The sequence below is a fragment of the Haliaeetus albicilla genome, chromosome Z, assembly GCF_947461875.1.
Source record: "Haliaeetus albicilla chromosome Z, bHalAlb1.1, whole genome shotgun sequence".
Classification (NCBI taxonomy): Eukaryota; Metazoa; Chordata; class Aves; order Accipitriformes; family Accipitridae; genus Haliaeetus; species Haliaeetus albicilla.
Window position 1 is genome coordinate 53,341,621 of NC_091516.1, and position 27,162 is coordinate 53,368,782.

General features: G+C 37.5%; 1 protein-coding gene across 7 annotated transcripts in view; it reads left to right on the forward strand.

The window, feature by feature from the left end:
• Positions 1-27,162, forward strand: part of DTWD2 (DTW domain containing 2) — a 95,448-nt gene that overhangs the window by 23,964 nt on the left and 44,322 nt on the right. For 3 of the 7 annotated variants that reach the window (XM_069776845.1, XM_069776843.1, XM_069776846.1), the window contains exons 2-5: positions 3,947-4,044; positions 9,870-9,960; positions 12,243-12,331; positions 15,957-16,051. In XM_069776845.1, coding sequence (XP_069632946.1) covers positions 3,947-4,044; positions 9,870-9,960; positions 12,243-12,331; positions 15,957-16,051 — 373 coding nt within the window. Of the gene's footprint in view, positions 1-2,728; positions 3,487-3,946; positions 4,045-9,869; positions 9,961-12,242; positions 12,332-15,956; positions 16,052-27,162 lie in introns of those variants that run through there. The other 4 variants (XM_069776849.1, XM_069776850.1, XM_069776848.1 and 1 more) reach the window with 3 other exon arrangements.

A 27,162-nucleotide genomic window follows, 5' to 3' on the forward strand; every position in this document is an offset into this window, starting at 1 on the left:
CTTTGGCTGAAAATCATTACAAATTGATAACTGTTTGGTGCTGAAAAAGAAATGAGTTGGTAATGTAAATCCCATTTCCAGTGGTTGGGTGTCAGCAACAGAAAACTCCAAGCTCAAAACCAGCACTAACACAACAGCTTCTTTAAGACTTGCACTGAGCATAGTTTTGGTGATTTTGCTTTTTGAGATACATTTTGTCACTTTTTTTTTCTTTTTTTTTTTTTTTTTCCCCCCCAGTAAGAGCTCAGGACATAGTTCCTGAAATGTACTGGGTTACTCTGAAAGTAAATGTTAAAATGGGACCATGTATAGTCTGTGCTCTTGTTCTGACCACTTATTTTGCTGAACTTCATTTTCTTCTGCTGAGCGTAGGAGCTGGATATGGTCTATTGCTTCATTTCTTTTTGAGACGTGTGGCTCAACAACTTGTTTGTGGTGTTGTTCAGTAACAGTAAAACATGCACTCATGGTTATCGTGCCGATGAAGACATAAAGATATCTGAGAGCTGCGTGCGCATGGCCTTACAGCTGTATTCTTTTAAATAGTGATTTGTGCCAGTAAAATATACTGGGAACAAACGGGTCAGACCCGAGCTTCGTGTGGTGGAGAGTTGAATAGTGGTGAATGACAGGTGCCTGGGGATCAGCATAAACTCAGAGCAACTGTACAGTGATATTCTGTGGCTGATAGGAATACTGGTTCTGGGATTTTTCTGAGTCAAATGGCATATCTTCATGCTTCAATAGCTCTTGATGAAGGATACCTTTTTTCCTGCTGTGATTTTTTTGTTCCCATGTTCATGTGAGAAGATGTACAATGTAGCTATTCATGAAACAGATGCCAATAGGTGTTTCCTTTGAACTTACTCTGCTGGCATTGCTCGACGCCTCTGTCAATTAAATGCCTTATTCCTTATTTGGGTTTTCTAAAGTCCATTGATTGTTTCAAATTTGCAAGAGAGTGGTAGTTTTCAAATTGATGGAGAAGTCTTGATTGAATATGATGGAAAACATAATCAGGTTTTTGGTCAGGAGGGTTGTAGCCCATATTGCTGAGAGTAAAGTGGAAAATGGAAAGAAGAACAAGGGGATGTATCTTCTCACCATAGCACATAGGAGCAGGAGACCTGCCAAGAGCTGGTGCCAAGGGAATCTGAATGCTAGAAAATAGTGCTGTGAGCTCTTAGCTGCTCAGCAGTAGTGCATGCCTTGTTTAGAGGCAGGGAGATGGCTCCATCCTTTCATCCTCCTTTCTGAACCTCTTTATATACCTCTTCTTTGATGTATTTCTGAACCCATCCCATTGCCTTCTCCCACTGCTGCATCCCCTGCCCACTATAGTTCCCGTGGTGGAATATTAGGTTGTTTCAAAGGCAGTTTTTGTCTAAAAATATTGTATTGCTTTTTGAGTGCCTCTGTTGTATATCATGCATCCTTATACTGTGACCAAGCATGCTGTGTTGTTAGCGTCTTGTGGCAAGAAGAACAGATGCTACGTTGTGTCAAATATACAAATATCAGAAAAGTCTGCTGGAAACTAACTTGTCAAATACAATGGTAACCTGTATTTAATTGGTCACTTTTATAGTCGTGTAGGTTTGGAATTTCGTGGTACTGCCTTGAATCTCTTCTGATAGAAAATGCTAAGCTTAGTCTGGTATATTTTAATGAATATAGTGCTGCAGTGGCTTTTCCTGGAACTAGATGGAAAAGTTTTGAAACTTGTAACAGAATACATTGTAGGTTTGAATGGATCCAGTCTGATAATGCCCTAAATGTGTGTTCCTAGGAGGATGCTTCTCTGTTTCTGCCTAGCACTCCAGAGCAATGAAAGGAGGAAGCTGATATTTGTAGACATTATACAGAGTCCTGACATTCAAACTCGGTGCCTCTAGCTCATTAGCACAGTTCACATTCCCTATGCATTGGAAAATGATCTTCCACAAAATTGGAAGACACCAAATGACTTCAGAGCTCTCTCATGGTACAGTGGTAGAGCTTTTGTATGAATTAGAACAAGTATTCCATATTTCTGATCAGCCGAGTTAATTTATTCCTGTGTCAGATTGCTTGAAGTTGCTGTCTGTAATTGTATTGAAAAGAGTACAAAAACCTTTGTGCAGGATAACTGTAAAATTTCTTTGAAAATTTACCTCTTTACACCTAAAGGCAGTTTATTTGCAAAGTAGTTGATGCCTGTTGGTAGGTAACATGGAAATAGTTTTTCTCCTGTTGTGTGTGATCTTTTCTTTGGATAGAATATCTTTTCTGTGCATGTTTTTACAGAGGTTAGCAGAATAGTCTTGTGCTTTTTAAATGCTTCTAGAGCTGATGAAGAGGTTGAGGAGCTGGGGATGAAGAGGAGTATTTGTGTGATTTGTCCAGGAATGCAGGTTGACTAATCAGTAGATAACATCACAATTTTTGAAAGTTGTTTTATTAATTAATACACATATATAATTAATCACCCATTAAGTTATAAATTTGAAATTCAAAAGATGCAAATAATTTTCACTATGGTTTGTATTAGATGCCTCTCCATTTAAATGTATTGTTTTACTCAGGAAACTGGGATATGTTCCATCAAATTCACTGGCTGCACCATTTAAAAAAAAAAAAAAACAAACCAACAAAACAAAACCATACACCTGTTTCATTTATTTTTAACTTCTCATGGGAAGCAAAACCTCAGCATTATGCGTCTTTTTTTTCCTTTTTTCTTGCCAGGAAGCTGGTTCTATACAGGTTACCAAGTGGAAAAGGAAGTGCTTTGTTGATTGTTCTCAGTAGTCCCTCCACCTGTGTTTCTGATCCTGGTTTTTAATTTTTGTGGCTGTTAACTCTTACTGAAGTTTGTAAGAATATAATTTTAAATTTTTATGCCTTGTGACCAGTGGATTCCAAAGTCTTTTGAAAGAGGCTGGAGGAAAGGATGGAAGCTGGAACATGATGGAGTCAGAATAATCTTCTATGCCTGGTTTTTTTCAGGAAACACCATTAAACTAAGGCTTGGAAATTTTTTTTGAATAAATAATGTTCCAAATAAACCTAGAAGAAACCTAAACAGTGTTGATGGCTCCTTGAGTTTCTCTGCATTTCATGAGAGCTGTAGCACTTCTCAGAAAGATAGTTTTCCAAAACTTACTTTAAAGAGAAATTGAAGAGCTGGTAGGGATGTAATCAGAAAACTGAGGCTAAAAAAAGATAAGCTTCTATTGCATTTTACTTCTGATATGTTTTTATTTCTTGATCTTGTCTGTGGGAGTCTTCTGTAGGCTAGTTGATTTGAATGGTTGTGAGGGTAGTAATAGACATGGAATAGTAATGGAAGCAGGAGAGTTAAAACAATGCAATATTATGACCGTGAATTTTATAATTAAATCTGAAGTGTGGCAGGGATGATATTTTGTTATTTCTGTGCTCCAGGATAACTGAACATGAGACTGAAGGACTACTAGCACTGCAACGGTGAAAAATATTTACATGGTAATGTTACACAGCCATCTTGTAGTGCCTTAAAATTGCCCAGCCACTTTACCTACAAACTACCTGCTACTGAGAAAATAAGGGCAGTTTATAATAATCGAAGCAGTGGTAATGATTGAATTGGCTCATCTGTTCAATTTTAAAACAAAACAAGAGGGAGAACTCCAAGTAATTCCTTCATTTATTACTTCAGTACTATAGTTCACAGTTTCCCTCTCACTCAGTAGTTTAAGAGCACGTGTGAGCTTCAGTTAACAAAGCAGATCAGCAGAGCTTGTATATTTGGGACATCAGCTGTGGAGTTTCTAGTTTAAATCTGACTCATGTTTATTGGGATCAGAGGATGGGCAAGCTTTCAGAAATCTCAAGTCTACTGTGTAAACTTAGCCAGAGTGAGCTTTAGGCCTGTCTTTAATGTACAGTTCAGCTGGTGACCATGGCAGTTTGGCTTTTCTTGCAGGATCTACGCTTATTATCAGCAGAGCTACAGGGAATACCAAATCTTCCTTCTGGCTGCACTGGCCCTGGGTTTGCCAGATGAGCCTCAGCCATCAAGAGGTAATCCAGTATTTCACTTTTGTTAAGCACAAAAGACAGAGGTTTTCATTTAATAGGGATGGCTTCCTATCTTCCATGAAAGTTGTGGCAATTACATCAGGTCCCATACTGTGTAGCCATCAGGTGAGGAAAAGCAGAAATGTAACATACCCAGCAAATTCTTTTTAAGATGATAATAAGTCCTGTCAGTTACAGAAGGCTACCCCAAAGGAGCTGTAAGATTTTGCCCAGAGAAATGCAGAAGTACGTACAGCCAAATTTTAGAGCTAAAATATAGAAAATAAATAAATACAGCTAGGTAATCACAAGCCACTGCAATTGGCACTCTATACATTTATTTTAAATTGTGCAGAATGACTGAGGATAGAAGAATGGCCATACTAGAGCATATCAAAGATCCATTTGCACAGCGTGCTGTCACCAGCCATGAACAGATGTTGTAATGGGTGTATACGTATGTCTAAAGAAGAAAGGTTAAGTATATGCTGATACTTCCTTCTCCAACTGCCTTTAGCTCAGGGGACTTTCTGCATTGGCTGTGGCTTTGTACCTTCAGTGGTGGTGCTTCCATATCTGATGGATTTTTGTTTCACAGATTTTTCTAGTTTCCCTTGAACCCATGTAAAGTTCTTCTATCCACAGTACTGGTCAGCAAGGAGATCTGTGGCCCTTGGAATGAGGAATTACACCTCGTATTTGGTTTTGACCTGTGCAAACCGGAGGTTTAGGTAGTGGTGTAATAATGTTCCCTGTTTAATTCTTTCATCCTTTCCTGGTAACACTTAATATCTGATCTGCATTTTTGAGAACTGCTGGGCATTAAACTGCCATTTTCACAGAACTGTTTATCTGTTAAACTGTTAAACTTTATGGTCTTAACTCCTGAATGTCATGCCATATTAACTTCAGACCCTGGGGTTTTTCTGTATGGTGTGTTAGGATTGTTTATTTTTAAGTGCATCATTTTATGTTTATCTATGTTTAAGTTAATCCACTCATTCTTTTAAGGTCCTTCTATAGCTGTAGTGGTTAAGGTGGAGGATACAAAATGTAATTTTAAAACCATTTTTATTTGTATTTATCCTTTAACATAAGCAAAAATAACATTTGTTCTCAAATTTTATAAAATGTATGGGCTTGTGCCTTTAAACTTCCAACACAGCTTTGTAAAACTTCTGAATGTTGTTTTAATGCATGTGTGTAATGGACTTGTGTTAATATAAAACACATATTAAAACATTAGTATAAAACAAACATACAGTAACTTTGTGGCTTTTCTCCAGACTTCTCAGGTGGGTTTTGACCTTGAAACCCTGGGTGTTTTGACCTAAACAGTAGAGAAATATACTTTACTTGAAGCAGCCATTTCTGTTTGGGCAGGTGTGTTTCTTTGAAAATACAGAGCCTGGGGCTTGACCTTGGCAATATGTGTTGGAACATGAAAATGTTGCCACAAGTGATAGTTTAAAAACACCAGCTTCCTCTGTATTTTAATATTGCAAGCATTGTTTCCGGAACACGTGTTTGGCACATTTAACCTCTTTGTATCTTTCCCTAGAAAGGTCTACAAATGCTAAGCATGAAATTGTAACACTGTTATTCTTTGCTTACTTTGAGTTTAAATCCTTGAAGTACCTTCCTTTAGTTTTCGGAATATGTCTGTAAGAGTACACTCATTTGCATTCCCAGAATGGTGCCTATTTCAGAAGCCCTTTGGACATGTTGTAACACGGTAAAAGTTAGTTCTGAAGCAAGTGAGGACATATTTGTAGGAAAATCATACAGAGACTTGGAAAGAGTTTCAGCGTTAGGTCACTATTTTCCAGGCTGCTGCATATTCACTTTTAGAATATCTCTGCCCCGAAACTAGTAATCGCACTAAACCTGACACCACAGTACAGCACAGTGCACTGTTCAGATTCAGTTCTGCTGGGAAAATAAATTAAATATTATTCTGAATCTAAACATCATTAATTTAGATGTGAATAATGGAAAGAAAGCTATGAGAAGTCTGTGGATGTGCATGGCTGTCTTTTGCATATGGAGCACTTTTGCAAGACATAGAATGATTTTTCCTTTTTTTTTTTTTTTTTTTTTTTTTTTTTTTTTTTTTTTTTGTCTGTCCTGGTTTCAGCTGGGATGTAGTTCACTGTCTTCCTAGTAGCTGGTACAGTGCTATGTTTTGAGTTCAGTATGTGAAGAATGTTGATAACACTGATGTTTTCAGTTGTTGCTCAGTAGTGTTTAGACTAAAGTCAAGGATTTTTCAGCTTCTCATGCCCAGCCAGGGCACCTGACCCAAACTGGCCAACAGTGTATTCCATACCATGTGACATCCCATCTAGTTTAGGAACTGGGAAGTGGGGGCAGGGATTCGCCGCCGGGGGACTGGCTGGGTGTCAGTCAGCGGGTGGTGAGCAATTGCCCTGCGCATCATTTGTACATTCCAATCCTTTTATTACTACTGTTGTCATTTTATTAGTGTTATCATTATCATCATTAGCTTCTTCTTTTCTGTTCTATTAAACCATTCTTATCTCAACCCACGAGTTTTACTTCTTCCCCCTATTTTCTCCCCCATCCCACTGGATGGCGGGGGGAGTGAGTGAGCGGCTGCGTGGTGCTTAGTTGCTGGCTGGGGTTAAACCACGACATTGTCCCACCAATGTGACAGGTTACTTTGTCGTAAGTTTTTAAACTAGAAGTGCTGTATTGAAAAACAGGTAAGAAGCCACTGGATAGCTTTGAGCTGTAGTGAAATTGCATACAGATGAATAATACTGTAAAAGCTATCTTCCTTCAAATCCTAATCCCCACCCACAAACCTTTGCCTTAATATTCTGAATACTACTGTTCCTGCCTGAAGCAGATTGCTACTTTCATTTCCAGAAATGGGAGAAAACTGATGTTCATCATTAAATAAGTTCCCTGGTGCTGCCCCTACTCTTCTGTAACAGCAGCTGAGTATGTAGTACAAGACTGTAGCAGAATCTTTAAACAAAAGAAAAAGACAAAAAGCCTTTTCTGCCTAGGTGGCCCTTCTCAGAGCAAAGGCAGCTTTTGTGGTGGTGGAACAGAACTTCTAGTGTTCTGCAGTGCTTCCTATCTGACTGATGTAGTCTGGTAATATCAGTTGCACGTGGGAATAATGTTTGTCTCGGCACAATAACCATTAGGTACCAATGTGAAAGTAGAGAAATAAGTCTTGTGCCCCCAGGATGGGGTTGTAAAAGTACGTATTCAACATAATTACATACCTAATTGGGTGCTTAAAGTTAAATAATGTACATACATATGTAAGTAATTAAATTACATTGGAAAGTATTTTGTTATGGTTTGTGCTCTGCTCCCTACAAATCAAATTATAGGTAGAGTTTATTCTATAACTATTTGCAAATGCTTGCTTTCTGGGTAATTTCCTTTTTTGGTTTGGGTTTTTTTGTGTGTGTGTGTGTGAGGTTAACAAAGCTTTAAAAAACTACCTGTGAAAAATCCAAGCAAATGTGGAAAATGCAAAAAGCATATACAAAAGGGAGATTTGAAAATAAGTAAGTTATATCTAGCCAACTTTGTTATAGTTAAACACCCTGAGATCTGAAATCACTGGAAACTGTTTCTGTCTGCTTATAAAAGCTAGTGAACAATGCAGCTCTTTGGATTGAAGTCACCAGCTAACTGTTTCAGAACAGCTTTGTGTAGTGGATTGTCATGCCTTAATGTCTCCTCAGTTGAAAACACCACAATGGGGAGAACTTTAACAAATTCTCTTGTTAGTGAAACCAGCCATTTAATAATGGGGAGAAACTAAGGAATTGCACTTAGTATGAAATTGAGTGTCCACTAAATCTGATGATGAAAAAGAGGATAAGCTTCTACTTAGCAATTGGGGTACAGGCAACAAACAGCCTCCAGGGGTATTTGCTGCTTCCAGGTTGTTAACAAAACTGTTTTCAGAAATTTCTGTTTAAATTGGTTACACATGAGAAATTTTTGGTAAAGGTGGTACAGTGCTGGAGAACTTCTGAAATTAGACTCACCAGACCTGGAAGTGAGGTTGGTTTCAGTTCATTCATGGTGAAGGTGCCTGGAAGAGCCTACTGAATAATGAAATTAATGAATACTTAATTTTAGGCTCAAAGCCTCTTCATTAATACAACAGAATGAGCCAAATTTATGCAGGATTAGCAACAGGAAAATGCCAGCACAAGTGTGAAGGTAAGACAGACAGCAGGTCACTGGAACAGTATACTGGAAGACTGTATGAGAATAATTTTCATTTTGTCATTAGGCTCATTTCTTTGCCATGGGCCTTTTAGTCTAAATATTTTAAAAAACTTTTTCTAGTGCTTATTTTGATGAGTACCAATTCCTTCCCTTGCATCAACACTCTCCCCAGCACTTTGGATTTAGACCGTTGGGTAACCTTTAACTGTATACCCTATGGAGAAAGGAATAGTCTCTGTGTCTCAGTAGCTGGGGCTAGAAGTAGGGGGTTTAAATTAATAAAACCTGTCAGCTGCTAGAGAGGAGCTTATCTATTGTTGCTGCCTTTTTATAATGTTGCCATTTACCTGTAAGTACTAATGTTTGACTCCGGAACGCTTATACTGGTTTGGATTACTGTAACGTTACTTCTTAGTACACGTGGCTGGGTGTGTGCTCTTGTAGACAAGCAAGAGCAGTGTCAGCTGGGCTCACAACGAGCTTGATCTGGACCTGTCTTCAGAATTTACTTCTGTAAATCCCATCTGCTGCAGTGATTGCTTACTGACTCACATTGACCAACATATAAACTGTTACCAATAAAGATTACAAGGAGGATGCAGGTGAAGTTGTGCTCCGAGTACCTAGCATTCTGCTGAAAATCCTGACTTTGTATTTTTTAAGCTCAGAGAACTTTGTTTGCAGGGATGGTATGATTTTAAGTGGTGAATATTGGTAATAGCTTCACTGTTAAGGAAATCCTTCTTTCTTCTGAGTTATTAAGTAATGTATGTGAGTAGCTATAGTGACTTCTGTGCGTGCACATGCGTGTGTATATGCATGTTTTTGGTGTAACAACTTCAATTACTGTATGTATAACTTCAAGCTTAATTCTTTGCTTCTGTTTATTCTTGATCATTCAGCATATTAGTTTCACACCAAGTGATATTTAAGTTCATTTCTTTAGATATGGTTCTTCTGCTAGTCATTTTAACAGCTACGTGCAGTACACCAAAGAATTTTAAATAATTTTTATTTTCTTTTTTGAGACCTAAATTAGAAGTTCCTGATAAAGTTTTTTAGTTTTCATACTAGATGTCTACTAGATATTTTAGCATAGATGGAATTATAAAAAGGAACCCAATCATAAATATAGAATGTCTGGGGTTTCATGTGTGTATACTTCTAAAGTTTTCTACTGTAATTAATCTGTTATAAATATTAAATCAATTATACATTTTATATATTCTATTATAATATTTTATTGAACTGTTGGAACATTAACTTGGCATGAAAAGCAGTAACAGACTTCTCTGATTGGGGTATGGATACTAGTAAGTTGCTTCTCTTGAAGACGACGAAAGGATTTTTAGAGTGCTTTAATCCTAACCAGACCACAGTGAGGGTCTGAACACTGTTCTCAGAACTCTATTTCAATGAAAACCTTGCTTCTTTATTTTTCGAAACAGAAAATTACATCATGTTTAATACACTGCGTCCTAAGGGGAAGTTCTTTGTGTGCCTCTTAGATTGCAGTATGTATTTGTGCAACATATTTATACTGTCTCTCATAAATAGCTGATTACTTTTATTTTTTTCTCTCACTCCCTTCTGTCATGTAGCCGTCCTCAGAAGGTGTGTTTATGTCCATTCCTGCCAATACATCCACTAAAGGTCTCCACCTGCTTGTATATAATTCAGCATCCAGCAGAGGTGAGTAAGGCTGTGGTAATTGTTGGAGTTTGGCTAGAATATTAATGCAGGAAATGGTAGGCAAGAGGAAACAGCTATGCTGTTAACATCATATAATGATTGATTTTTCCCTTTAAACTTGGTGATTGAAGTGCCAGTTCACCTGAGTTATTGTATCTTTTATTCAGTTCTTCTAAATTCTTTTATCTTCTCAAACCACACCTTATTTCTGCAACTTCCATGCATGCAAGACATCTTTTCTTATCTGAATAGCCCTGCTAGAATCTGAAGTCTACTTGCCTTGGTACAAATTGCAAGAATTAATCTTGACATGGTATCTCACAGAGGTGCTCAGAGTTGATCCAGGGAGGAAAGTATTTCGATTATAACAGTGGTCTTTTATTGATGTTAGTGTTCTGTTAAAATTATGAATTAAGCAATTCATCTTAGTGATGATCTCAGCTGTTTAGCCAATGAAAAACTATAGTTTAGCTTCAGAATAGTATGTTTTGGTTTACCTAGTAGGAGAATTTATGTTGATGTTTTCTTGTCTGTTGACAACGGAGTATGGTGGTGGATCATAAGGGTTTTAGAAGTTGAACCGCAGTTACACAGGTCTGGATAGATGGTGGGTCTACAAACTAGACTGTGAAGTTCCAGAAACCTGTGGTCTTCTGGTCCAGCTGTTTACTTAGCATTATACAGTAGCTCAATCAGCATGCAGAGTCTTTGTCTGAAGGACCTTAAGCAGAATGTAAAAGAGAAAGTTAGAGAAAAGTGTTCTCTCATAGAGAAACAAAACAGAAGCCATGACATAGTTGGTCTCTAAAGGGGAAAGCTGTGATTTTTAATTGGCTACTTATAATAAGGTTACTGTTTTGTGTTACTTCTTGTTACAAAGTACTTAAGTATATGCTTGTTACAGAGGCACGCACAATCAAATGGAACAGGTGTTAAAGCTCAGTAACAAGTGAAGTTACAAAAAAAACCTTTTTACTTTAAGTAAAAAGTTAGTTAGAACTCCAGTAGCATTTGTAAACCACAGGCTCAGTGATGTAAGGGGAATTAGTATACACAGCCGACTTAAGAATTCTTAAGATTTAAAACGATGACTCAAAATGCGCGTATCGCTCACCTAAAAGATGAGGGCTCTCAACCTGCAGGAGTTACTTCGGGCGGTGCCCTGACCCGAGGGGGAGTCCCCAACTGCAGACCCACTGCTCCATGGAGGACTGATTCCCAAAATGTCCTCCGGTGGGACCCCATTTATACCCTTGTCAAATCTGATCTGTGGTCATTTTAATCCCCATTGGTGTACCTGGCATGTCTCAATTAGTCAGTTCAATTTTCAACCTACAGCCTCTAGGGTTTGGGTTTTTTTTGCTCTCCTCCATTTTGTTTCCTGTCAGGGGGTGGGGGGTGGGGTGGTCATGTACTGCCACAATGCTTAAGTCACTTGCTGGAAAAAAGAAATTTAAAAGTGTGCCAGAGAACTTTGTACTGGCATTTGAATTGTGTTGATTTTCTTACACCTGGTGGAAGGTATTAGAAAAAGTTTGCAGATTCTTTTTAGATTTCATACACCATTCCTGTGTCCTTCTGAAAGGCTATCTACACTTTTTACTAATCAGCCATTGCAACAGCTGTCTGTTACAATGGGATGCAACTTTTCCATTAGTATATGTTACATAATGATAATTCACATGATAAAGTAGTATTGGAAGACCACTGTATTTGAAGACAATCCATCTGAGAAGAAAAATTTAACTATCTGATATATGAGGGCACTTGGCTTATCAGAGATAATTCCTAACAAATGGTGGGAAGCTAAGACTATCTTACAATGATCTTTGAAAGCATTTGTCTTAGATCATCACAGGTGATGCTTTTAACTCCAGAACAGCACAGGCATACCTGAGAAAAGATAGGTTCCCTTTGCTGTAGCTGCTCATACTCAAAATACAATCAGTCAGGCAGATAAGCCTTCTGGACTGTATCTGATCCTTCAGTCTGCTATTTCATTACAGATAACACTATAAGAGTCTGTTTCAAAAGTATCTCATTAAACTAACAGTTAGTGAATGTCTTTCCCCTACTGCACATCAGTGCCAACTGTCATCCTCCATGTGCTTCATTATTTATTGGCTTTGGAAGTCTGCAGTGCAATGAAGTAAGCCACCAACTATGGTCAAATGATGCTAATTGAGACTTGTATTCAGGTGAGATAGTAATGCAGGAAGTCAGGAGCAACATTTCCTGTGCTCTGATTAATGTAACTACGTCTCCATATTCTTACTATCCAGAGGCCATGCTGACAGATAGACCTGTGCAGGTATCAGGTACTGTGAAAGGGAGAGGAATCACTTATTGCAGAACAGCGGATCGATCCCAGGTGAGGAATCCTACCATCCAGCTTCCATTTTGCATAATAGGTCTATGGATTAATTAGATTTTTATTTGTGAAGGAATTCGAAGAGAATTCAGCATTCCATTTCAAGGGCTAAATACTTGTTTTTTGAATAGTGTTAGTGTACCATTGTTCATAATGAGAGTAATTTAAAAATCAAGCATATAGAAACCCAGTATTCTAAACCCAGCATCAGGACTAGTGGAAAGGTGAAGGAATTATTTGCCTAGGCTAATTTCTTTTTTTCTTTGCATATAGATATAGATATAAAAGTAAATAAAATAATTTCATCATTTTTCCCTTCTTATGCCTACTGTTACGAACCTTATGTCAGGTCAGTGGCATGGCTAGGTGTATAAACCCCTGTACGCTTCTGTCTTACCTTTGCCTTTTATCATCCTTGGAGTGATCTCCAGGAGAGTTGTAGGCCATTATGTACTTTTCAAAACCTGAGTGATAGGTATAACTCAGGCCAGAACCCTTAAAGCATAGCGGAGGGTATCTGTTTAGGTTGTTCTGCTTCCCTGTCTTCTTTCTTTCTGTAAGTGTAAGAATTTTCAGTGTTAAGCATCTAAGAAGAAAACTTAGTATGTATGTATTTAATGAATTTATATATTGACCTAATGACAGTAATCAGCTTTGACTTGCTTGTTATAATACTTCTGTATTGTGCTCCTTATTGAACAGTAAGAATCAAATATAAGGGGAAAAATTCTGCTAATTTTCCTAGCAAGTCATACTCAAAAATGGAGGAAATCTATATATCTGCTGGCTTTAATAAATATTTTGATTAGTTAGAACTGTCCTGTTCATTGTAGATGGATAATGCTGTGCTAAACAAAAGTACCACTAATTCCCAGAAAAGAAAAAAAAAACAAATGTGAAAGTAAGTTGTATTGGGTCTGGCTGGGATGGAGTTAACTTTCTCCATAGCAGTCCTCATAGTCCTGTGCTTTGTATTTGTGGCTAGAACAATGTTACTAACAAACCAGTGTTTTGGTTACTGCTGAGCAGCATCAGGGCTGTCCCTCCAACCCCCCCCTCCAAAGGCCAGTGGCCTGGGGGTGGGCAAGAGATTGGGAGGGGACATAGCGAGAACAGCTGACCCAAGCTGACCAAAGGGATATTCTGTACCACACGATGCAATAAAAGCTGTGTGGGGAGGTGGCATTTGTTATTAAGGCATGCCACATGTGCTGAGGCCCTAATTCCCAGGAAGTGGCTGGATGTCACCTGCTGATGGGAAGCAGAGAATAAAATCTTTTTGTTTTCCTTTGCTTCTGCACACAGCCTTTGCTTTTCTTTATTAAACTGCTTTTATCTTGACCCACGAGTTCATTTTCATCTTATTTTCTTCCCCCTGTCCTGCTGAGGGGTGGGGAGTGATAGAGCAGTTTGGTGGGCACCTGGAGGCCAACCAAGGTCAACCCACCACATAAGTCCTCCAATCCTGTTTCTATTGATGTACTTCAATGGTCAAATACTGAATAAACAAAGAGTTTCAAATCACTATTAGAACACTGAGAAGAACAAAGGAGAGAGTAACTGCTCGTTTTCAAACCAGTAAATGGAAAACAACTGATATGATGATAGGTTATATATAGTCTAGTTAAATACAAATGGTTTTTAATGAAGAAAATTATAAACAAATGAAAACTGTTTTAATATTAGTTTGATTTAGCTGTTCTTAAGATTCTGTTCTCAAACAATTCCTTTCAGCTTTGAATTTTATGCTTTATCTTCCTGTAAATATGGATTGTTTTTTAGATTGGAAAATTCCATTTTTCCTCTTGGTAAGAGAATGTATTTATTTGATATGAAAGGTAATTCTGAAGTAATGATTTGACATTGGAGGGAACAGTTGAATGACTTTCCCTTGACTGATGATAGTTCTTTTGGTTTGCTTATCAGAGACAAATAATTGATTTTCTCCCAGTTCTTTTATTGCCATTTCTTACATTCTTATGAAGAAGGGAGTCTTCTGACTAGTGAATTTGGAGTGTTATTTAATTACGGTGAAATAAAGACAAACAATACTGTACCACCATTGATGGCTTATTCCACTTTGCTGAGATAGAAGAAATCAATGGTAGTTTGAAGGATGTTTCTCCCTCCCGTTGTTAGCACTTCAATCCCCACTTTGATCTTCATCTATCCCTAGGAGACATCATGCTGCTGTTGCTGCTGTGCAAAGTGGTGGTGGATGTAGCAGGACAACTTTTTCCTTCAACTTCATGATGTTGTATTTATAGAGGATCAGTAGATATGGATCAGAAAAAGCAAAATTAATAAAGGTTTTGGGCAACAGTGATAAAAGTCTTCACAGAATGAATTTAACACCATTTTGGTAGAAAGAAAATGTGAGAGGTGCAGGCAGCTGCACATTGATACTTGTGGAAGGTAACAGCTGCCCAGAGAGAACTGAGAGAGCGGATTGAGGCCTTACGTATTAACAAATACAGAATTGTTGATATATGGCTCATAAATTTAAAGACAGACCAACGCCCCCTGGGTTTTCATTAATTAATCCTGTGGTTTAGGGACTTATCTTCGGATTTTCATTGTTTGAATCATGACACATTCAGGCTGAGAATATTGTAAGAACTCATTTCTTGCTGGGTTTAGGGCTTTTGTAATCCTCACCTGCTCTCTAGTGTCTTGCCTCCTGCTAGATTCAGCTAGTAACCTTCCTTTCTTCCTCTTGTGTTAAATAAATAAATTGAAAGTTTCATTCAGTTTTTGATGTTGGCTTTCTGTCTTCATTAAAGGCAAGATAAATCTATGCTCTCTCTTCCTTGATGGGAAAACAAAATTTGACTTCCTAAATATTCAAGCTCAGTTTGCAATACTTCTTGTCTAGGCAAAAACTAGTGTGTTCCTAGCTGTGTTAAATAAAGGACAGAAACAGATTGCTTGGTTTGATAAGCAGATGGTTTGCTTCAGCCAGCAGTACTTCCCTCTTCCTCCACTTTCTGAAGCCCTGCTCCAACACAGCGCGCTCTAATGCTTTTTGAGATCTGAAGAGCCCTTGCTCCCCACCCAGGCATGACAGTTGCCTTCCTCATCTGTGGCACAGAGATATAGGCAGATGCTTGGTCAGCACAGCCTGAATGGCACAAGATGGAGTACTCGTGGCAGTGTTGGTGCCATTGTCCTGGTTACTGTGAAGTCACAGCTGAGTGGAAATGTTTGTATTTCATACTGTCTGCTCTGATATACCCAGTGCTTTTATTTTTAGCACCTGTTAGTGGAAATCAAGCCCTCCCTTCATTTTCCAGTATTAGCTCCCCAACGTATTACATTAATGCTAATGATGGTTTTTGCCCACTGTTTATTATTCTGTGAAGATTCGTTGTTTTTGATACTGATAGCCTACTTCAAATTTATGCTGATAATCATAAGTTAGGTAAGACAAATTCAATACTGTCAATCAAAACAATACAATTTGAATGCATCAAAATTGGGTATTTTTTCTTGTAGATCTTTTTTATGTTATCTGGTAGGTTTTTTTCTGTGTCTGTAGTCAAAAGAACTTGAAAGTAAATGGAAACATTAACAATTCATAGAAGCTTTCGTGATCTTATTCAAAAGTAACTTTTCTTTTTTATAGGAAAGTCGAGTGTTAAGGACGGTACCTTTGCTAGCAGCTTGTCTTCCTCCAGACAAATACAAAATTTTGGTTGGTCGACGTTTTAGTGAAGACAGGTGAGTGGGATTGCTGTGTTTTCTGGTCTTCTGTAAATTATGGAGATTTTTTTTCAGTGTCTTTATTAATAGAGAACAGAGTTCTTAATTTTTATTTCAAGGGTGTGCATTCACTTTTGATATAAGCTTCTGATTTCCAGCAAAGATAAATTATGTGTAATAGTCAGAAATACTTGATATGTCTTCCTCTAGGTTGTAGCTTTTATTGTCTCTAGTGCTCTTGGAAATTTCAGGTGGTTACTCTGCAACTCTTAACTTTTTGCAGTTCTGTTCTTACCTGATACTAGTTTTGTCCTGCTATTCTTTACTGTTCTTTTCATATTTGCTTTGTCTGACAAACCATTTGGTGTTACTGAAATATAAGTAAGAGTTTTTACTTGAGTGTGGGAGATTGTACTTGAGAAGGGAGTCCACTGGTGAAAAACTCTCAGAGAATGAGTTTTTTCAAATCCTTTCCTCTTTCTCTTAAAATAAACTACAAGAAAGCATAGCTGTCAGAATTTTTTTTTAGTATTTTTTTTATTATTCTGAAACCTTGGACAATATTGGTGTCCTGTGTAGTGTGTTTAATCTTCATTAGATGAAGCTAAGTCTTAGAAACCAGTTCTTGGTACAAATGCCAAATTTTATATATTTTCAATAAAAGCAAATAAAAATAATGAATACTGTTGAAGGAAATTAATTCTACAATTGAGTTTAATCTTTGGAGAAAACTTTTTGTACAGTTCAGTGAACAAAACTGTTGTAAGGTGATTCAGAATGGTGCTCCCACACCTTTGTACTGCCTGTATAGTAACTAAAGCACATTAGAAATACATTGCTTTTCTATTAGTCTTCTATGATAATAACTATAATAATGACCTAAGAAATTCCAGGCTACAGGGTAATTGTACTGTCTTCCCATTAAACCTGAAAATGAAGCAACTTTTCATATTAATGTGCAGAGGGTGGAATCATATCAATACAGTCTGCTTCTAGTAAATCTCCTTAGAATTTTTTTTAGAAGTGATGATTACAGTATTAAAGCTTCTTGAAGTTTGAATCCAGGATATTTCTCTAACCTAAGGGATCCTCTTTAGGTTAAAGCCAGTTGTGGAACATCTCAGCCTCAAAATAGTTTAAATAGATTCATAATTACCTAGTTCCTATGAGAACTAATAGATTTTTTTGCCATGAAACATACTGGAGGTGGTGAAAGAAATGGAAGTTTTCTTTAGGTTAATATGAATTTTGGTGATCTGACTTACACAGATGCAGGGCTAAAAGAAATTAGGTAGTAGTCATGGCTCCACTCTTAAGTATCTGCAGTATGCCTGCTTTGTACTGTGGATGAAAGTGAGACTGCAGAAATTGGGAGTGCTCAGTCATGGAGTTCATTCTCACCTTCCCGGGAGGAGGAAGGATGAGAAGGAGAGAAAAGTTATCTTCCAGCTTTGCAGTGTGTTACTTCTACATAATTTTTTTTTCTTAGCTATATATGCATTCTGCCAATGTTTTAATCCATATTCCTTATTTGTAACTAGCACTTGGTACTTGAATAGCTAGTTAGATCATCATATCAGTCCTATTTTGGACTTCTAGCATCCTTTCAGGCCATAAACTGGGTAGATGTGTTCAGAGAGCTCACATTAATCACCTGGAATGACTTAAGTTCCTTCTCTGTTGTGGTGTGTTCTAGGAACAGGCATCTGCAGACAGAGGTAGAAACATCCGAGTGTTTACCGTGGATGGGGGAGGGCTGTACTGGTCCCTGCCCTCCTCTTAGGGTGAAAATCTCTGGTAATGGGACTTTTAAAGCTTCATAAATTGCAGTGGTTCAGCTCATGTTTTATGGCATATTAAACTAAACAGGGCTTGGTTTTTTTGGTTTTTTTTTTAAAGCCACGCTGTCTGTAAGCAATTTGGTAGCTGTTGTACAAGCAACTTAATCAGCCTTGCCCCGTGTTGGGGGAAGACTTCTGTCTTTGTTACTTTGAAGAAAAAAAATTGTCAAAGAGTTCTTGCTGATACATGTTATAAATATCATTGTTTTGAAGCACATTAAGGCTGTACCTTTGCTTTTTTTTTGAAGTTGTGTGACACTATTTACATCCTTTGCAGCTTCCACCAGAAGTGAATGGGTTGGAAGGGAACAGAAACAGTATAACTAAATCTGTGCTTGCACTGATCTTACATGTGAACAGTGCCTGCAGATGGAAGGGTAATGTGGTGCACACATTCTTTTTCTGCATGTAGAAGTCCCACCATGTGGCAGATGACCTTGATGGTTGTCCATACATTTGTAAATTATCAGAGTAGAATGGTAGTGGGAGTATTTGTATTATTACAGGATCCAGCAGATCTTGGCAACAGCTCTGAAACTTAGAACACTTCAAGGTAGGTAGCCTTTGGGAGCATAAATAATTGTCATTATGGATTTGAGTGCAAATTAAGCTGTACACACCAGCTGATTTTTTTTTTTTTTTTAAGTCTCCATCACAACAGCTCTAGTAGTGGCATACCAAACAGCAAACTGACAGTTGTTAATCTGTAGCTGTCAGAAGAGGTCTCCTTTCAGGTGAGAACAAACATACCATCTGCGCTGGGTAGCTCTTCTAGTTTTAAGTGCCCCTCTCTTGAAGGGGAAGACAAGTTTGTTGCCCAGGTGTATGTAATTTATTTTTCCTCATTTGTCCTAGTGCTACAAAATTACATTTTTCCTATGCTTTGTAATCAGCATCCAAAACTAATTAGGAGCACAGAAGGATTTCATTAGGAACTCCACATAGAATTGGGTGCTACAGAGTAACTAGGATGATTTGAAAGCTTAATATTTAGGCCTGTGATGTTTATGACAGTAAGACTGAAAATCAGGCTTTTTTTTTTTTAAAAAAAACCAAACAAACTTGTGTTTGGGTGGAAGAGTAAACTTTTTTTTTTTTTCTTAATTGACATTTCCTCTACCCAGGTCCACCTTCTTGGGTCACCTTTTCTTGTGGTTGAAAACTAATACACAAATCAAGTAGATTACATTTACATTGTTCTTGATTGACCTATGCTGCTGAAAAGCTAAAGAACCAACTTTTGGAAGTCTTTCTAGGAGTAAACAACTAATCAAAGCTTTTTGAAGTTGACGTGTTCAACATATTATTGACACAGTAATGGTAAAGATGAGACATGATTAATCTGATTGTTTTTAAGTGCTAATTTGTGATTTTTCTCAGTCTTCTCCATTCTTCCTGCAATCTGGCATTTTAATGCTACTGAAAATATGTAATTTTTGCATGGTGACTTGACTTATCAGATGGCATTTCTGAATTAGAAGACCAGTTCTGTTGGTTATCTGTGGTTTTTTCCCCCAAGTACTCAAATTTCTGACCTTTTTAGTATTGATTATGTTATTGTCAGATATTAGGGTTATTCTTTGATGTGCTAAAGAAGCTAATGAAGCTAAAAGCAAACAGTTTGTCATCAGTACTTACTGAACGGTGGTGGTATTGTAAAAATAGGACTTCTGTGAGTTAATATTTTCTGTTCAGCTCTTCTTATAGATTTACAGTGAACCCAGTATCATAGTAGTATGGCAGGCAGGGGTGTGGGAGTGTGGGGTTAGCATCACTGCCAGATTGGAGATAGAATTTTATGTAAAAGTGTAAAATACTTCTTTATGTGTCTGACATACCTTATTAGTACAGATGATGAGCCTGTTAAATATAGGGGCCTTTTGGACATTGGCTAGAAGGATGGCATAAGCAAGCAGAGGGCTCAAATCACTTCTACTGAAATTTTCAAAACTTTTATGCGAAGCAAGCTTCCTACTTGCACGAGGTCAGGCTGATTCCATGGTAACTGGAGTTTTCACTTCTGACTTCATGAAGTGACCATGTATCTTGTAGTAGACACTGAAAAATTGATAGTAAGGATTAGCCAGACTTACCAAAACAGTGTGGTAGGATTCTGGTTAATTTCTAAATTCACAGTAGTTTCAGTTATTTCTATTCATTTCTGTTACAAGGCTGTTGTTTTTGTGGTGCTGATGCTGCAAAACACAGGAGTATATAGAATGATTATAATCTGGACAAAATTTGTTTTACCAATAAATTTGATTAGAGAATCTTCTAACAGCCTATACCTTAGATTTTTGAACCTTCTAGAAAGGAAAATGCGAAAGCTAGTTTATGCTGAGATCAGAGTATTTGTATGCTGTATTTGTGAACCAAATGGATTTTTAACTGTAATAATTGTAATGTGTAACTTAATCACCTTCATTAGGAATGGTAGGAGAATGTTTATATGCATTTTTTTTACCATTGTATCCATTTTATTTTGTTCCTCTCTCACTGTATTGGGTTTGTGTGGTGGGGTTTTGGTAGTGGTGGAGGGGGCTTCAGGGATGGCTCCTGTGAGAAGCTGCTAGAAGCTTCCCTGGCTCCAAGTTGGACCTGCAACTGGCCAAGGCCGAGCCCTTCAGTGATGGTGGTAGTGCTTCTGGGATAATGTATTTAAGAAGGGGAACCTGCAGCAAGGGAGGAGATTGGAATGTGAGAGAAACCCCTGTGCAGACAGCAAGGTCACTGAGGAAGGAGTGGGAGGAGGTGCACTGGAGGAGGGGATGCCCCTGCAGCCCGTGGTGAGACGGCAGGCTGTCCCCCCCCAGCCCATGGAGGGGAGCGGGGGACCCACGGGAGAGACCACGCTGGAGCAGGTGGGTGACCCCAAAGATGGCTGGGACTCCATGGGAAAGCCTGCACTGGAGCGGTCTGTGCCTGAAGGACTTCAGTCTGTGGAAAGGACTCGCATTAGAGCAGTTCATGGACTTCAGCATGTGGGAAGGACTCAGGTTGGAGAAGTTCGTGAAGGACTGTCTGCCATGGGAAGGACCCCATGCCAGAGCAGAAGAGTGAGGAGTCCTCCCCAGGAGAAGGAAGGAGCAGCAGAGACAACGTGTGATGAACTGACCCCAACCCACATTCCCCATCCCCCTGTGCCAATGGGGGCCTGGAGGTAGAGAATTCGGGAGTGGAGTTGAGCTGGGAAGGAGGGAGAGATGGAGGGAAGGTGTTTTAAGATTTGGGTTTATTTCCCATTATCCTTGTTTTGATTTGATTGGTAACAAATTAAATTTATTTTGTTTTTTTCCCTAGTTGAGTCTGGCTTTTGCCCAGGACCATCATTGATGAATGATCCTTCCCTGTCCTTGTGTCGACCCATGAGCTTTTTGTTATATTTTCTCCTCCCCATCCCACTGTGGGGGAGGAGTGAGCGAGCAGCCTTGGGGTGCTTTGCTGCTGGCTGGGCTTAAACCATGACACTCACTTAGAAACACTGCTTTTCTCATGACTGTAGTTGCTGTTTGCTTCATGTCTTTTCTTTTTTTATTAATAGGATTTTCTGTACTGACAACTTGTGCCATTCATATTGCTCCTTTTCTGCTTGTCAGCATTCAAATGTACATAACTTATGCATAATTTCCTTTCCCTTTTCCCCTGCCTTCTCTGGTATGTTCACGTTAGAAATTACAGATGTCTTTTGTCTTTTTTCCATTCTTTGCTTAAGTCTTCTAGCAGCATAAATCCAAATAGCATGTCCTAATTTTTTCCCCTCTTATAGTATTACTTCATCTGATTATTTTACAAATCCCTTACTGTTTTCATTAGCTACCGCCTATCCAAGCCCTTTGTGTTTGACTTCAGATTTCTAGGTCTGTCTAAGTTGATGGTATCTCAAATTTGCTAGCATTAGTAGGATAACTTCTGCTTCATAGTTCTTGATCAAAACTTATTTTTATTAAATCAGTATTTCTGGTTCAGTGCTGCTGCTTATCAAAAGCATGTATAATTCTTCAAACATGGCATCCCCCATGGCAGGGGGATTGGAACTAGATGATCTTTAAGGTCTCTTCCAACCCAAACCATTCTATGATTCTGTGATTTGAAGGATGTCTATTAAGATACTCTTTATAAAGAGATGATACTTCAGAAAAGGGGAAGGGGAGGGGGAAATGTGCCAGTGTCTTTTCCTAGCATCGTTCATAGGACCATATTTAACAATTGCAGTACTTTCTTTGAGCAGTAGGTTTCTTATTCACTATGGAAATATTAGGGAAAAACAACTATAGACTCATATTAATGAATAAAATGTAAGTTATGGGATTCATGTTCTTTTCAGGCTACTAATAAACTTTTTGCAGGCAATTGGTTTTGAATAATAATACTGTTTGTTCCGCTCAATGGGAATTTCTGGCATATATTGAACAGAGATAGCAACTATATCTAAAGTCTAATGTGTCAAAAATTCACATTTTTTTAGTTTGATATCATAGTTATATAAACAGCCTTGTCACTATTGCTTTTAAGTTTCATTTTATACTTTGTAACAGTTTGGGAGGGGTGGTTTTCCTTTTTTCTTTTTCTTTTTTTTTTTTTCTGGAAAGGTAATCTTATTCTCAAACCTTCCTTCTTTGCAAATATTCACTCTTCTATACTTTGATAATTCTGTGCACTATGATAAAATTATATAGTCTAATGAGTGATCACTAACAGGAAAACAGTTGCAAATATCTCTGCATCCACCACCCTCTTATTTAGGACAGTGAGGAGGCAATTACAGGTTTATTTGCAGTGCTCTCTGAAATCAAGCTACACAAATCTCCGATACATTCTGTACAGTATAGTTGCCAGCTCTGCTACAGTTCAGTAGTTCAGATCAGAAATTAATTGGGGCACTTGGGAAAATTTGTAACTTCAACTGGTTTTGAAGTAATAAAATGGAACTTAATTTCTGTTAATTTTATAAAGCTGTTTGCCATACTGTAGGTATGGCACTTTTCTAATGCTTGTTCACAAATAAAAATATTACCATATCAAATATCAACCTTACTTCTTACCAAATAATTTTAAACTACTTACAAGATATGGTTCTTTATTCAATTAACTTTCTTGTAAGTTTTTTTTATGTGCTTCAGCATCATTATGTTTGTTAAACCAAGTTTACACCTTCTTACTCCATATCTCAATCAATGAGTAGATGCAGCCAGAGATCAGCCTGTCACAGCTTTTGTTGATTCTGTGTATAAAAGTAATTAATGCTGTCTAAGTGAACATGTGCTCATTTACATCTGAAACTGTACATTACCATATCAAATTTCAGATTCCTCAATATAATTTGGATAACATTTTCTCTGACTATTTTTTTCTTTGACTATTGAAGCCTTCAGCTTTGTGTTCAGTCCATAGCAGTTTCTCTCTGCCATTCCTTCCTCCTTACCCTTTTCCCCTGCTCCAGTGTGGGTCCTCTCCATGGGCTACAGCTCTCTTCAGGACATACCCCACAGGGAACAAGCCTGCAGCTCCCTCTCTACTGAAACCTTGCCGCACGAACCCAACACAGTGCATGATCCTTCTGCTAATGTTTCTGTTCTTAAAGATTATGTGTCATGGTAGTAGAAAAGAAAGATTTGATATTATGGGCTTTTTGTTTTCAAATGCATTCTATTCCCTTGTGCAGCAAAAGAACTTTGGAAGTGGATGTAAGTGACCAGTGGCTGCGGTTCACCACCTGTGTAACAATAGTGCGGTGGTCCAGATTTGCCTTGGCAGGGTGATGGCTCTGGGCCTATCTCAGCAACAGCTTTGTGAATTAGTGCCAAATTTGCACTGAATTTTTTTCTTTTTTCACATCAAATAAAAAGTAGAAGTTATCTGGCATTAGAAATTTATCCTCTGTTTCACTTGAAAATCATTTGTTGCGAGTACTTCGTGTTAACAGTGAAATTAATTGTATTAGCCCAAGTTATAGATGAGAAACAGGTGCATTACTTTCTTGAAGCAAAACTCACAACTTTTTTAGGGAAACAGTAATGGATGTCATTTATTTTAAAGGGATGTGGCATTTCTAGATATACTAATTGCTGCTGCCATTTCAAATACATGTTTTATTTCCTAGGCTTCAGTGTCTAATTTGCTTGGCTATTTTTTCTGTATTTAGAAGTTTTGTTCTGATGTCTTTTCTCTGTACAATTCTCTGCTTTGTTTTCTTGTTATACCTTCAGCTAGAATTAAGGTACTGCATGACCTTCTGCTACTATTCTGGGACTGTAGCTTTAGAAATTCCTTCCCCCCACCCGCACCTGCTTGGGCTTATGGTATGTTTGGAGAATTTTTTGCTCTACTAGGAGTGGAAGGTTATTTTTGTCTCTGGTGGTGACACTTCAACAATTCTTCATCAGTTTCCTGGCTTCTTTCTATTTCAATTTTGTCACCCTTCTCTCCAAAACAAGCACTCTGAAGAAGTACTGGCTTTTAGAATGTATGTAGTTAACATCCTAAATTATAGCAAACAAGTTACAAATAATGCAATGCAGATATTATAGAAAACAAATGTTTAACTGAAGTTTTACAGACTTAGGGGGGGAAAAGGAATCTTGTTGTTGAAATTTAGGTTTTAAGACGTTTAGAGATGTTAATGGGTGGTTAGCTTGTGTAACGTAACAGGCATCTCAAGACTCAGTAAAAGATCTGTAAAAGCCTGTTAGAATTACTGCAGTTTCTCTGGCTGCCTTTTGGTATAAGTCCTACATGCTGCTTGAGAGAGGATTAGGCTTCTTAGTCTGGGTGTATTTGTTAAGTAGAGAAGTGTTTTAGCCTATGGTTACAGCTTCTAGGTATTGCTAAATACTGCTGTCTAGGCTTCTCTGCAGTTAATTGCTTGAAGAAGTTGGGTATAACTTAACCAAACAATTGCTGCTGCTCTTCTGTAGAAAGAATATTCATGTTCTTCATGAGAAAACTGTATATTGGTTTTCTTACTTTTTTCCCATGATGCTAGATAAGCCATAAAATGTTTTTGCTAAGTTTTACATTGTATGACCAGTAGATAGGAAGAGGTTACTGAATGCAGTGTAAAGGAAAAAAGTGTCCTTCAGTAGAATGTGGACACCTGTGTTTTAGTGCATAAGAATCTGTTGTTGTTGTGGGGTTATTTTTTGTTTAAAAATTTTTGGGGGGATGGGGGGCAGGGTTGGCAAGAGGTTTGCAGTAAACTCTTTTTGTCGAGGAAGTAATTAAATATTTGAGGGAATTGGTATTGAGGTCCACTAACAAAGCAAAAACTTGCCACAATAATAGCTCTGCTTTTCATTTCTTCACAGGTACCTTTGGCTGCCATTGCATTCATTTTTAAAACTAATCCGCCCGTTACCAAATATGACTGTTGGCATATTAGTTAGAAGAGTCAGGTTTTTAAATGTTGAGATTGGTTGAAAACCATTTTTCTAGAAAAACCTGTTAGTAGTCTTAACAGTACAGACAGGAAGTAATTTTCCTTTCATTACTAGCTTATATTCTATTTTTGTTTTAATTTAAGCACAGTACATGGGAAAGGAGAAGTAAATTGAAATTGGAATAATAGAAGAACAATAAAAACAACCCATTATTACCCATTATTCCTTTGTATTCTATTTTATTGAATGTTGCAGGCCAGCTTCACTTGTGACAGTAATAAGAAACTTGGTATCACATACTAGGGTCCGGGTACAGACAAACACACCTCTGCTTTATTTACATGTTTATTCTGTAAAAGCTAATGTTATTTGGAGGCATTGGTAATGATAATTTTTCACTGGGGAACTTACCAGAGTTTTTGCTAACGAAGTATTTTATATACAGGTTTTCATAGGTTAAAAAGGGTTAATAAGCTGTATTTATGACCTTTTTCACTAGTAAATGGTAAAATATTTAGTTGTAAAATTACAGGTTTCCAGACCTTAAAAATATTTCTCATTATTTGATTTTTCCACCAAAAATAATTTGTTTATACAATTGATCTGTTTAAAAGGGAAAAAAATAATCCAGATTGTATTAAAGACTAAATGTCATTTATCTACAAAAAAGTAGAGTATCTAATATGAAAACATTGGTTTTTCTCTTTCTGGTATCTCTTATGCTTCAGTCCTGGTCCTAAGGGAGTATTTCTGAGTGTGGAAATGATAGAGGGTTGTTGCCTTTGTTTTTATTCATTTTATTACCTTATGGGAATTACGGGGATCAGTATTACTACAAGCTTTCAAGTGCGGGAGTATTGAGAGAGGCAAAGGCACCTGCTTACGATCAAGGTGAAATAATAAAAATTATGAGAAAAACTGAGAAGTTGCCATTACCTTGATGGTTTTCCACAGGTAATAAATTGGCATCTGTTCTATAATAGTAGTACTGTTTGCTACTAAATGGCAATGTTGGATTTTTAAAATTTGAACACTTGTCTTTCACACTGGCAAAGTTTAATAGATCCACATTGAATGAAAAACACTTAGAGAGTTTGAGAGAAACTGAGTATGGATGTGTAATAAAAATGTTTATGATACAAAAACTGGATTGTAATGAGATAAGATAGTGTTTAAATTACACGTCTCAAGAGAATGCATCCCAGAGATAATGAAATGCTACTTGTCTTAAGTATGATCATGGGAACGTATAAATCTGCTATGACAAAGTGGTTGGATACAATTCAGGCACGAATGAAAGATCTGAATAGTTCTGCTTAGTGGAGATTGTTGTCAGACTAAATGGATTATATAGGGCTGCAGTGCCTGATGCATACCAAAACCAAGACTGAACAGTAGTTTGTATGAGAAGCAAGTATTGCAAGTATTTCTCTTACAGAGTTTAAAACCATAGTTGCATCTTAAAACGTATCTTTTAAACTGCATCATCTTTTTGAGCTTTACATCAGCTGTCAGTCATGGAAAGATGGGTAACACATCAATATAAAATTTCTTATCTATTTATAGAAAGAGTAGGTGATTATCTTCAGATTGATCTTATTTTTTATTATTGCAATAAAGTATTAACCTGGATTGAAGTGGAATACTGCAACTGTAGGTGATACAAATGATTTTTCTTGGGAATCCAACATTTTCTGAAGTCCACAAACTGCTAATTAAAACTCTAAGCTAGTTATATATATAAATGCAGCAGGTACAGCACCAGGAATGAACATTCATAGGAAAATCATGTGTTATTAAGTACCTGTGTGAGAACACTGGAAACATCATCATGTCCATATAGAGGATATTCCTTCATCATAGTTCCGTTACTTGAAATCATTACGTTTAAGAATAAGATCAGCTGAAGACC